At 34.5% G+C, this 13,998-nt stretch overlaps 1 protein-coding gene across 1 annotated transcript in view; it reads left to right on the forward strand.

The window, feature by feature from the left end:
• The window catches only part of STS (steroid sulfatase), a 76,266-nt gene that overhangs the window by 12,834 nt on the left and 49,434 nt on the right, over positions 1–13,998 (forward strand). The window contains 1 exon segment of the mRNA XM_030285520.3: positions 2,771–2,907. Within this exon segment, the coding sequence (XP_030141380.3) occupies positions 2,771–2,907 (137 nt within the window).

Below are 13,998 nucleotides of genomic sequence, written 5' to 3' on the forward strand. Positions count from 1 at the left end.
ATTGCCCAAGGAGTTTTCAAAGCAGCAAGCATTTAGAGCAGTTTTGCAGGAAAAAAGTTAAAAGACTTGTGTTTGAAGCACAAAGTCAGATTAGTTTTAATTGCTCTCTCATGCACTTTAAAGCTGTTTTTTACAGCTCAAACCTGAGCTGAATCCTTGAATAGTATAAAGAAAAAAGAAGAACCCAGTACTCTGCAATGCAGACGAGTCACCAGCAATGTGATGCTTTAAGATGTTTTCAAGATCCATTAAAAACACCCTGAAGAATATCTTATGTCAGATGTATGTAATCTCTCTAGCTACTCAATAAATTGAAAAAACTGTGTGACTCATGTAATGATAAAAAAAATCTCAGATCTTTTGAAAAGGAGATTCTCTGTGTTTGGGTTGTGTAAAAGAGAGTGTAAATGCATTTTTGAAAGAGCTGTTTTTTGAAGTTGTTCAGGAGTTAAGCTGCTATTGTCAAATTTCTCTCCTGCCTACTAGCTGGTATTGTTATTCCATTTTCAAGGTCAGAGTAAAGGTATTTAGTCATGATTCTCCTCAAAGTGTTTTGGCAGGAGATAAATAGCTGCCTCTGATCTTTCATAGAGTATTAATAGGTGAGACACTTTTCCACCTGACAGCAAGCTGTCAATCAAAAGCTGTCAATTTTACTTGGAAAAAAGAGAATGATGTAGTGCCCTTCCATATCAGTCACGGTTTGATGGCTCTTCATGAAAGTTAGATCTTTCTAAGTTCAAGAAACAAAATAAACTTGAATTATTATGTCTTGAATATAACATTTGTAATGGAAGCTATTGATACTTTTAGCAAAGCAAGTAGGCAGTTATGAGAATGCAGTGTCTCTATGGCATTAGAACAGGGCAGTTTGCATGAAAACTAAATATAGCCTGCAGTGATAAAAGTAAAAAATAAATTTTTGTGGTGTTTTACCCTAGAATTTGTATATTAATGTCAATTCAGTGAACTGTGTTTAAGGAAAAAATCTACAATAATCCCAGGCATTAAAAAGTGCAAGTTGTAAAACAAAAATCATCTACCTTGCAGTAAAGTTCTCTAGTGAAAAGTCAGTATTACATTTATATATATATATATATATAAAATAAGTAACTTTTAAGTATATGTCTTTTTTTACATCAATTGGTGACATTTTCAGCCATTTTAATTGATTCAGGGATCTCTTATTATTTGCTGCTAAAATTGTGAAAATTTATCACCTATATGACCTTTCAGATAACAACAAACAACTCAGTAGAAAGTATATCTTTTATGCAAAACATGTCTTAAATTTTTTGGATCAGTACTTTATATTAAAAAGTAATACAGGATCAATGCACAAATGCTTGTAAGAGAATTAAAATATTTTTTATTAATTTTCCATATGAGGAATGTTGTTTTTCTTCTGGGTTTCCTAAAAAATGAGAATTTTTTAATGAAGAGTAATGAGTAATCTGCATAAAAATTTCCCATTCAGTGTTTCTCTACTACTGCATATGCCAGTAGAAAAAAGCTTTAACCATGCAACTTGTGAAAAAACAGATTCAACAAAGGAGAGAGGAAAAATAGATCATAAATATACTAGATTAAACTTAATTTTTTTTAAGAGGAAAGTATTCATATCAGATAATATCTTCTACTAAAACCCCTTTGTTTTCAAATTCTAAATGTTAGGATTTTTTTGTTAATTTTAAATAAGTGTTTTTTATGAGCATGCCTGTCTTGGGGGTCTCCTCTTTAAAGGGTGGATGAACCAACTGCTTGAGGAAATATATGGTCTCTATTTGAGGTTGATATGAATCACAGGTGTTATCCACCACAGCTTGGTGAGGGGAAATATGATAAACTAAAAGTAGTCTGCAATTAGCTGGGTGCTTTAAGGTGACACCCAGACAAGTTTTGTGGGTAGTACTTTTGTGGTTCAGCTGATATTTACAATATATATAATGTACTGCAAGTGCTGTTAGAGCATATAGCAGTAAATTTGGCTAGTATGGCACAATTTTAAGTAAAGTAGTATAAATAATGCATAAGGAGAAGTACTTGTTTGAGCTGTGCTTTCACAGCCTGCTGGAATTGATTATAAATATCGTGTTGACAGATCACATGAACAGCAAAATTTACAGAATCTATTTATTGCACCCTTTCTTTTTGATCTGTTTAGGAAATAGAAGACAGTGGAGACTGTTCATTACTCTGAGAACAAAAATGTTTATGCTAGTGTGACTTTGAGGTTATGTAGAGTCACATGCATGCACATACAGAGCTTTAAAAGAAAAGAGATTTGGTCATATACCTTAGTCCAAAATAAAGACCCAGGTCCCCATAACAGTTTAGTTGATCAGCTTCCACATGACTTTGTGAGGAAAGAAATTGTGTTTCTCGTGGATATGTAGTGCTGAGGGTATGTTTTTAAACAGAAATTGTATTCAGGTTTTTAAAAATATACTTGTAAAATGTGGAGAGGTATTTGTATTCAGAAACTGCTAGATTACTGTCTTTAAACAAGTCATTTTTCAATATATTTCACAAATAGTATTTAGACAGATTTTGTAATTTATTTTTGCTTTCAATTCAGTAAGAGTGGCATTTTTACTGAGTCTGTGTTTATTCAGAATTATGCTGTAATAAATTACAGTATTCCTTTTCACCTTTTTTTTTGTTTTGTTTTGGTATTTGTTTTTTTTCAGGGTGGACTCTACTGAATAAAAATTTATTTGTAGAAATCTTATTATAAAATACACTAAGGGTTTGTGGTTTTGTTTTCCAGGAACACTGATACACCATTTCTTCTCGTCCTGTCTTATCTTCATGTCCATACTGCTCTCTATGCTTCAGAAAATTTCAAAGGAAAGAGCAAGCATGGTTTATATGGTGATACAGTGGAGGAAATGGACTGGAGTGTAGGTATGTTACATATGCTTCTAACAGCAGTGGAAGGAATTCTTGATGACTTGTGTTCATGTTCACCAAATTGAGACCAGCAATTTGTGTCTGTAGTATATCTGTCCTTTTTACTTAGGAAAAAAAAATAGCCATTTAGAAAGCACAATAATATGAGATTTTGCAATATCTACTTTATTGCCAAATTTATTGTGTCCTACAAAAGCAGTTCCCTTCTTTGACTGTGAAGGTGGTTTATACAGTATAGACTTAGCAGAGCTGTGGACATCTGACTGTGGACTTTTGATGCTGAGTAGTTAAATCTAACCCTCTGAGCTTCTGAGTGCATCTGGCCTATTCAGATTATCTTTATAAAACAATCTATTATTTTAAAAGTTAGCATATGATATCACAATCAAAATATTTTCAAATTAGGTCTATAATATGCACTGTTGGCAAAACTAATTTGCTAATTATTTCAGTGAGTTCTCTGAATCACTGAAATTAAGATGAGGTCCGCTTCTGTTTATGAAGAATAGTCCAAAAAAAAAAGAATTTGCCTTTCAGAGCATTCCATTCTCTCTGAGGCTGGAGAGGAATTGGTCCTTAAATCTTTCAACAGACTTCCTGTATCTCTGGATGTATAGAAGTGTTTCTCTGATTCCACAGATAATCATCTTGGAAAACAACTGACAGTTCATATTTGTAAATAATCATATGGTAGAATAGCAATATTGCATGTACCAAAGATGACTTTATAGTCCTCCTTCCTGTATACCCCAAGCTGATTCTCTTCTCAGTACAGCTCAATGCAAATTGGCTTTCTTCAAGAAAGCTTTCTGACTAAATTGTTATAAACAGATATTTAGCTTTAGTGCGTACATAAGTTATGCCAGCATGTGCAGTTGAAGATGTATTCTTTGCATATTTTGCATCAAGAATTCTAGTTGCAGAAACAGTGGGCAAAAGGCAGCACAGCATACTTAGTGATTTGTAATGTACTTATTGTAGTATTTCCAGGAATGGGGAGAACTGTTGTGGGAAACTGTAATGTGCTTAGGAAGGGTTTTCAATGTAGGACATAACAGAACAATAGTCTTTTGTAAATCGTGTTTTGTAAAGAGACAGCAGGTTTTGTTTTATTCCAGTTCTATCAGCCCTGAATCTTTACCATGTCTATCAGTGGCCACCAATGTTTTGTCAATTGGGTACTTGCATTAGATAAAAGAATACAAGTGTTATGATTTCTATTTGCATCCACATTGTAGCAATCTACTGGGCATTAGCTGGTTTTACTCTCTGTGTTTGATTTCCTGTTTCTTTTTCTGTTGTGCAATATTTACCTTATTCCAGCCTAATTGGTTATTTGCTGCTGCTATTACATTTTGCTGTTTCCTTGCTGCCCCAGAGAGTGTCTCTAGGGTTTACACAGCAAGTTGGAAAGCGGGGTAGCTGACATGCTGCTGTTTCAGGCTATTTAGTGATGCAGAGGTTGTAAGAGGTTGAAAAACACTGCTCTTTTCCAGAATGACCACAGGCTCTTAGGAGATGTGTCAAATAAACCAACTGTAGGACAGAAGCATGCTATTTAAAAAGCTTGGGCTAAATCAGACATACAAGTTTAATGGAGATAATATGGGAAATAAGAACAAATTTAGAGAAGATACACAAGATTCCTCAGGTATTTCCTATTCTTTACAGGAGAATCAGGGACAGTAGAGCTAGCTTAATCAGGAAACAGATTCACATATCCACAACTGTCATTTACTTGTACAAAAGTAACAGGATTTTTGTTTTGTTTTGTTTTGTTTTGTTTTTTTCAGTTGGTTTGTTTTTTTTCCAGTTTTGGTTATGTCTTGTAAGTTCTTGTTGATGAGAGATGGCAAATTTGCTCGAGGATGTAGAAAATGTGTTTAGTTCCTCTGATACTTTCTCCTCCATTATTAGCATGATGAAAAAATAATAAAAGTCATGGCTGTCATCTTGAAATGAATCTGGAAAAATAATATAGCTTTTCTTTTTTTCAGTTGAAGGGAGTACTTATTTCCATTAACCTCCACTGAAAAGTCCAGTTTTAATGCATCAGCTATGTCAGAGAAAGTAGATTGATTCACTTTACTGCTGATATCAGTAACCAATATGTTCTTGGAAATGCTTCTGAAGATGCTACAGTAAAAAAAATCTTTAAAAAATTGTCTAGTAAAGATGAAAAAGTGAATACTGTGAGCTTTTCAGAAAGGAAAGTTTTATCATTCACTTGACAGAAATTAGTATTTACGCATAAATGAATGTAACTTACAAAAGCAGTAAGAACAATAAAGCCCAGATATAACACTATGCTGCAAGACTTTCTAAGTAAAGACAGCTCAGCATATGAAGAAAATATGACTGTGTTCAAAACTACATAATAGAACAACATAAGAAATCTTTGGTAGGAAAAATACACCAACTTTCACTGAGTTCTAAAAGAAATTTACAGTGTTTTCTGCTGACTGAGACATGTTGTGGAAGACCCTTGTGGATGACTTAAGTTGCAAGTAGAAGTACTACCAGATACCAGTGATGAAGATGACATAAAGATTGAACAATGGAATGCAACTGAAATATTATTCCTCATTTGAGAGATCAGATGGAATCAGAAAGACTTTAGGTGCCATTTTCAAGAGAGAAAACAAAAGCTTTTCTTGTAAGATGGAAAAGTTCACTCAAGACTCAAAATTCTAAATATAAAACAGTTCCATTTTCATTTGTTTATTTATTGAGAATCACTACCAAAACTGACAATTATTCAATTGAAAGGCAATCATCATACTAGGAAAAGAAAAGCCCCAAAGATGCATGAATAAAATACTTTTAATATTTCATGTTTGTGACTTGTTAAACTAATACTGAAGAGTATGATTACAATCCATGTCAAAAATCCAAAATACAAAGCTTCTTTATAAGCTTTGGGACCATATATGTCTATTGCTTTTTCATACTCATGTGTGTATAAGAGAATTTAATGTTGAAAGCATTCACAGTTATAATGTCACTGCATGTGACATGCCTTAGAGAATTATTCTCTGGCTAATAACATTAATTTTCTTTCAATGTAGGCTAAGCACCTTATTAATGCTATTAATTATAATTCATATGAGAGCAGATGAAATAATCTTACAGTCTAAAAATGGAAAAAGAAATGATGAATGAATCAATGAATGCACTATCATCCTTTTCTTCCTTCCTCTATTCCCTTCTTTCATTCCTTCATTCCTGATTAAGTGTAGGAAGAAAAATGGATATGCTCAGAAATTGTTTTTGATATAAATTGCATTACAGTAATTTAATCCAAAATAGATCACTGTGAAGAGTTTTGGAGCCCCCTGTAGACTTGCATGCAAACTGTGTGAAGACACTAATCCAACACTGCTTTTGCAAATGGTTGGTTATTATTTTGTTAGCAGCAGCAGAATTACATATCAGGTCTTCTTCCTTTGTAGGAGAATCCCAACTGGAAGGCTTAGATGTAAAAAAGCCTCAGAAATTGTAGTCTGTCACAGGATGGGTAACTGTAAAGTGGGGGCCTTGTCTGGATGTCTTTATTATATAAATGTCCTGCAAGCTGAAAAACCTTAACTGCCTCTCTCCCATGATCTTTTGACCTGTCTTAGGATCAAGTTAATATTATGAGTAGGGAAGGGAAGGGAAGGGAAGGGAAGGCAAGGCAAGGCAAGGCAAGGCAAGGCAAGGCAAGGCAAGGCAAAGACAAGGAGAATAAATCTCAAAGCATCTTATATTTTACTTTCATTTTAAATATCTGAAAAGATTTTATAGAGTTTTATAGGAAGAGTATGGCTCAATATGTTCACAGTACCAGAGGGATAGAGAGCTACTGAACAGTGTCCTGCAGAGGGTTATAAGAATGACTAGAGCATTTTTTAAGAGAAAAACCTGGGAAAGTGGAGACTGAAGCCTGGAGAAGAGAATATCTTATTGTCCTATACCTGAAGGAAGGTGCAAAGAGAATAGGCTCAGGCTCTTCTCATTTGTTCCCAGTGGCAAGAAGAAATGGGCACAAATTGAAACATGTGAGGTTTCCTCTGAACATCAGGAAAAACCTTTTTACTCTGAGGATGATCACACACTAACACAGGTTGCCATAGGGGTGGTGAAGTGTGGAGATGGTCCAGAGTTCCAAGTGTCCCTGTTTAAGCAGCAGGCTTGGGCAAGGTAGCCTCCCGAGGTCCCTTCCAACATCAATCATTCTGTGATTCTGTGAGATGCTGGAGAAAACAAAACAAAATCTGTTTACTAAAGTCAAATCATATTTGAAACAAAATCAGATACAACCTTTAAAAGTCAGTGTAGAAGAACAAAGGAACTCTGAAACAAACAGAAAGATGCCTCAGCTCTTCTCTAGTGTGACCCCACCTGGAGTAATGCATCCAGGTCCAGAGGAGAGCCAAAGAAATGATCAGAGGTCTGGAAATATTCTTCTCTGAAGAAAGGCTGGAAGAGCTGAGGTTGGGGAGCCTGGGGAGCTGAGATTGTTTAGCTTGGGGAGGGAAATGTTCCAGGGTTATTGCTGCCTTTCAATATATAAAGGGGGCTATAGAAAAGGTGGAGAGGGACTTATTGCCAGTGACTGTATAGACAAGAAAAAGGGCAATGGTTTTAAACTGAAGGAGGGCAGGTTTACGATTAGAAAGTAATTGTGATGGGGGCAGTGAGACACTGGACCAAGCTGCCCAGAGAAGCTGTGGCTCTCCCATCACTGGCAGTATTCAGGGTCAGGTTGTACAGGGCTTGGAGCAATGTGGCAGGGAGATTGAACTAGATGATCTTTGAAGTGCCCTTTCAATCCAAACCATTTTGTGATTCTCTATCACTATAGTGATTGACAAATTTTGAGGATGCTGATGGCATCTTAAGTAGATTTTCCTTGTAAGGAAATAATATCCCATAATATTTTTTAAAGTAAAAGTAACTATGTAATTAAACCTTAGATATCTGAAGAAATTGAACCTTGCATGAGGAACATTTATGACTTGTTGAAGCATTTGCAATCCTCTGCAACACAACTCTCTGGGGCAACATGTAGCCTGTACTGAAATGCAGCAAGGCAGATGTAAAGTATACATACTTCACTGAGGAAGGACAGCTGGGGTGCAATCTAGTAGGACTATCTGAAAGTCAGACCACTTTTCAACCATTTTTTTTATTTATTTCACTGTTATCATTATTAAGAATTTTCTACAAATACGTATCTTCACAAAGCACTTTCAACGAGGAAGAGAAGGGCAGAAGCACCAAGCCAGCTCCAGACTTTTGTGAAAAACATCTAATTTATTTATTCCCTAATGAGATTTCCTAGTGTTGTAAAAGAGTAATATGTGCAGGATTAAGCTGTGGCTCCTAATCTCTATGCTACCCAATTGTGAGATGATGGAAACAAAATCCTTACATACTTTTTATCTGATGAATTTGTGCATGTTTAAATAGTTAATATACTAAGCATGTGAACTTGATCACATCCTCTACTTTTAATCTTTATTCTACTCTGGAGTGATGCAAATGAAAGGTCTAAGTGAAAACCATTCCAATTTAATATAAACTATTTTTAATGACCCCTGTGTCATCTTTCTTTTTAGTAATAGATGTATTACCACTTCCTTAGTAAATGAAAATAATGCTTTCAAAAGCATTAACAGAAGAAAAATTACTTTGGAAAATATTATATATTTAGGAGACAGAAAACTGAACTATGCCCAAAAGACTCTGAGAAAATCTTGCTCTGATGAAAGTAACATAGTCTAATGCATTCACAAAGCAAAGAGAAAAAAGAGTAATTTTTTTTTCACTTTTTAAAGTCATTGTTTTAGACTTACAGTTCTTTAAGCTCTTAAAGCTGACTTATTATTTTTAATTACAAAGTAATTAAAATTTAATTTTAATATTTATTTCAAGATATTCTGGCCTGAACTTGCATTCCTAGAGTTGAGTGTTTGCGGTTTTTTTGGGGCTTTTTAAATGTTTTTCCAATACTGAACAGTAACTATCTTCCTTCTGGTAAACAGCATAGTATCATTAAATTTCATCAGAAATCAATATTTCTTCTTTTACATATAATTCTTAGTGGTTATTATTTTGAATTCTCACATCTTTGTATCACTTTGCAGTGTTTGTATACTTTGAACCTTTATTTAGAAAGCTATTCTAAAGGGACAACTTAAAATCTGAGGATTCTGAATTGTACTAAAAATCAAAACAAACATTATTAATAATATGAGAAAAAAAAAAAAAGGATAAATTCCTATTGCTTTGAGAAAAACAATGAATGAGCTATCCTTATTTTTTTTCCCAATGAAGAATCCTGCATACCAAATAAGCCTAATTTATCATGGCTTTTCACCTCATGTAGTCATTTGTAACAGTGCAACATCGATTTAAAAGATAAGCAAAGCAGAATGATGCCACATGATCAGAAGCAGCAGATAAGCACTGATCTTATCCAGCTACTGCGAATGTGACATAATGTTGGCTGAGTCTGAAAACCAAAAAATAGAATAAAAAATCTGGAGATGGATACCTGATGCTAATAGTGCATTCCTTGACCTTGCTTTTCTGAATGTATACTGTGTATACGGTGTAGATCTGAAATCTATAAGGTTTAATATTAGGCTGGTTTTCTTATCATAAAGGATGTTCAGCCAGCACCTCTGAGGAAGAAACTATTCAGCCAATAAAGGTACTCAGCAACTAGGATAGAATTTTCCCACCTGTCTTGCCATTCTGCTCTTATCCTAGCTTTAAGAGACTGTTTCTTCAGCTAAGACAGTAGTTAAGCTCTTGAAGCACATTCACTCTTTAGGTCACATCTGTGAAAATTGTCAGTGTGAGTGCAGATTAAAAACATTTGTGGTTCTGCATTTTATGATATGGATGTGTTCCAGTTACAATCTGCTCTAAAACCCAAACCCATTTCATATGTCACTAAGCAGCAGTGACTTTCAGTCACTACTGAATAGGACCAAATTTAAGAGGTGACTAGGTGGTGAAGGGCTCCTGTTTCCACTATGATAAGCCTCCTGATCTACCTAATCCTCCTTAAGTACAGTTTCTTTTTATATTTCACATCTTTGTATACAGCAAAGCTCCTTCTCAGAACATTATTTACAAGATTTCAAGGCACATCTTAAGTCGCTTTTTCTGTAGGACTTTTTAATCAGTCATGTTCAAATAATGTCTTAGTACTCCATGATGGAAAAAATCAGTGTAATGTAGTTTGTGGTAATAGTCTTGTGTGGTTCAAAATTTTCTGCCAGCTGCTTAAGAGGTTTCATTTGCATTTGATATTGCAGAAGTTAAATTGTCAGCACAACGTGTGATAGGGCATTGTGCATTTTTCTTTACAAAAATATAATCATGTAGTGCTCAAAAATGTAAAGGCTTTCTGTTAATTATTAAGCTCTTGAAATTTGGTCTATTACAAAAACAGTGACATGACATCTAACATTCTGTTAGATCAAAATGCTGTAATTGGTGAAAGAAAATTAGCATTACTCTTAGACAAGCTAATTTCCATTAGTAAGAGAAAGCTCAAAGGCTGTTTTAGATAAACTAGAAATAGGAGAGAATCCTGATGACTCCAAGCAATGAGTGTAAGTCCAGGCAAGCAGGATAGGAAGTTCTCTAATGAAATGTGCAACCAACCTTTTGTTTCACCTTTGCCTCTGAAGTTTAATTTTGTATATAAATAGTATGGTTGGATTTTGCTCCTTGCTTAAGGTGGGTAGGGAAAACCATTATCAGTGAGATTAAGAACACAGCAAGATTAAGAACAATTGAGAATAATTAAGAACACAGATTTAAGTCAAAATTGACCTGCAGGAATTCAAGTCCATATGGACAAAGGTCTGAGTAAGAATATTCAGATAAAGGTTGCAATAAGGAAACAAAATGGGGCTAGCTTTATTCAAATTGTAGATAAACTCCAAAATACAGAAAAACAGTTCTAAGGAAGGTGCTAAAGTTTTTGCACATCAAGGGCCTTTGCACAGCAACCTTTTTAGCACAGATACTGTGAAGCTTTTAAGAAAAACTACATTTGCATTGTGCTAGAAAAACTCCATATTAATTTAGTGAGTCAGTTATCCAGAGCAAGAGATCAGAATGACAGACTTTAATAGCTTTGGTGGAAGTGTTACTGTTGTCTGCCTTAACCTTCAGCCCTGTACTAGGAACATGACTTTTGCCCTCCTTTTTCTTCAATAGTTGGACCTGAAAGCATATCTGTTTAGGTATTTATGGAGCTTGTAATCCTGCTTTTATTAAGAATGTGACTGTGCTAGAGAAGAAGAAGGATGTTGCTGGTAGTAGTTGCATGTCTACGAAAGAAGCCTAAACATGAAACTAAGGAACAAAAAAACTGAAAATGTCAAGGATTTTTAATCTGTGTATTTAAACCTTCTCATCCACGCCTCTTCCTTGTACCTTCAGATAGTTTTGTAGTGGATTACCCTGTACCTTACCATAGCTGGTACAGCCCATAAATGCATGCAAACATGCAGAAGGCACAAGTGAACATTGTAAGACTATGCTATGCTTATGTCTTGTACAGTTTTTTAACACATGTTTACATGCCATTTATTTTCCCATTGAAATTCTATCTTCTTATCAGAATGCCTTCTTAATGATCAGCTTCTCAACAGTAGATATATTCCTCATTGTTAAATATGAGTTCTCATGTTTTATACAACACATGCTATTGAAGTTCTGTTTTGAAGACAGATACTTTGACATGTCTCATCTCTTCTGTGTCAGTACTTTCCTACAGTGTATAACAGATTTGCAAATAAGCATTTTCACAAAGCCTCTGTAAGATAGGAGAATCTCATTAATCTCTTTCCCAGAAGAAAAACTGAGACACAGAGATAATGTTCAGTTTTAACTCCTGAGTTATAACTTTGTTGCTAGTCATCCACTAATCCAGATCTGGATCTATAGTAAAGCATTAGGACTTCAATTCAGTTGGCATGGGATTTGGGAAGGGGGAAAGATAAGTAATTTTTTTCACAGTTTTGACTCATGTTGGAGGTTGGAAATGGTTAGAATGTGCACCTGGACTCAGGAACTCAGGTTTTCTTCTGGTCCTGGGGACTTTTTAAGGATAATTAAATATATTTTCCAATATACGAACTATAATGATATGAACGGTTTCAGTGATGACTCAGGGAATATCTTCCAGCCTTTTACCATTTTTTTCTTGCTGGCTGCATATCAATTAGATGAGGAAAAAACCCTAAAACTGATCATGTGCATTTCAGTTTCAGTGATGATACTGAGAATACTACAGATTCTTTTAAAATAATCCGCAATGTTTTTTTGGAGAGAGATATGAAACATTTTCATGCTTCTTTTGAAATGTATGTTAATAGTTTTGAGACTGTGCTGCTTAAAAAAAGGTGATCTAATTCTGAGTGAATGCAGTAATCATACAATAAAGCTTAGGACAATATAGATTCTGTACTCTTCATCAACAGGCTGGTTCCTGTTAGTGAATTTCCATGCAGAATTGCATACTGCTGGCTCACAAGGCTCAAATTCCAGGTGGTAATAAGCTCTTATTGATGAGGTTATAGAACTGACTTTTTATTGACTCTGGCTGGTAATCTTTCAATGGTACATTTGACTGCTAAAACAACCATACTATATAATAGGCTGGATGGTAATACTACTAAAGATCATTATTTTTATAAAAACAGTTGTTTATATTGCATTAAAGAAAGCTTTTTATTACTTTCTGCATAATAAAAAAATGTAATTATGAGATAAATAATGAATATTTTAGGGCTAGGAGAAGTAGTAGAGTAATGATGCAGTGATTAGTGAAAGACAGACTGGTAAAGTGGTAATTTTGCTCTGGAGCTTTTCCCCTCACCACTTGATTGTAAAAAAAGACATTTATTTTTCAATTCAAGATGTTATTTAAGAAAAACCAAAATTGAATTTTTATTGTTCTTTTCTATCGTTCTTTTTTAATACTGGTGTTTGTGGGGCAAGAGTTGTGTGTTTCACAGTTATTTTTTAACTATTTTGAATACTTTTTGTTTTTTCTTTCTTTTGACTATGTACACACACTTCTATTTTTAAATTATTCTCTCTCCATACCCATTCTACTTTCTTTATAACATTTCCTTATGAAGAGCACATTTCAGTAACCCTGAGAACACTGAACTGATTTTGTAATACAGTAGTAAGCTCAATATCCAAAGGAACACCTGACCCCTAAGGGCTGGCTTTCTTATTTGGGATGAGCAAAAAAAAACCCCATGATAATCAAATTCTTGCCTTAGACCAGCATGAAGTTATATTCTACAGCTTTAGTGGATCTTGCAGCCTTATAATTCCACAAGAGGGGAGGAACAGCATCCTTCTCTCCCTTACCTCCTTTTTTTCCTAACCAACTACCAGAGAAAATAGAAAGAAGGAGAAAAAGGAGAAGAAGAGAGGAATCTTCCTTTTTCAGCAAGTGTCCTTTTAGCAAACTACTGGATGGACTCGTCTGTAATGACACACTTACATTGCCTGCAGTTAAGTGTGACTAACTTAGGTCCTTCAGTTTACATGGTTTTATAGTACTGTTGCCATTTCACTATTGTAAGGGTAAAGAACTTTGGCTTGTATCTCAGTGGCTGAGATAGTTGTGGGTAAGAAATCAAGCTTACTTCCATTTCCTAATCAGACTTGCATCAAAAAACAAAGCAGGAAACTAATAATACAAATGTAACTGCATTTTAATCCTAAAGAAAAGAATGGCCTAGCCCTAAAAAACAGTATAAACTTTGTCTTCCTGTGAATCCTAAGATAACTTAATGCCAGGTGTTTGAAAGAAATTAATAGTTCAGGATGCCTCATTATTTTTAGTAAAATCAAGGAAGATACTAGTTGTGCTAATGTGAAAAGTATAGCCAATATAGAGTATTCAATGTATACTATATTGCTGTGTAAAAGGTAGCAAAGTGCTTCTAATCCAGAGTTCAGTTGATTTTGACATCACAAAATCACAGAGCAAGTAATAAATGAATTAAGCTAGTAATAAATGAATACTTTTTTTTTTATTTGTTTATAATT

Source organism: Taeniopygia guttata, chromosome 1, assembly GCF_048771995.1.
Source record: "Taeniopygia guttata chromosome 1, bTaeGut7.mat, whole genome shotgun sequence".
Taxonomy (NCBI): Eukaryota; Metazoa; Chordata; class Aves; order Passeriformes; family Estrildidae; genus Taeniopygia; species Taeniopygia guttata.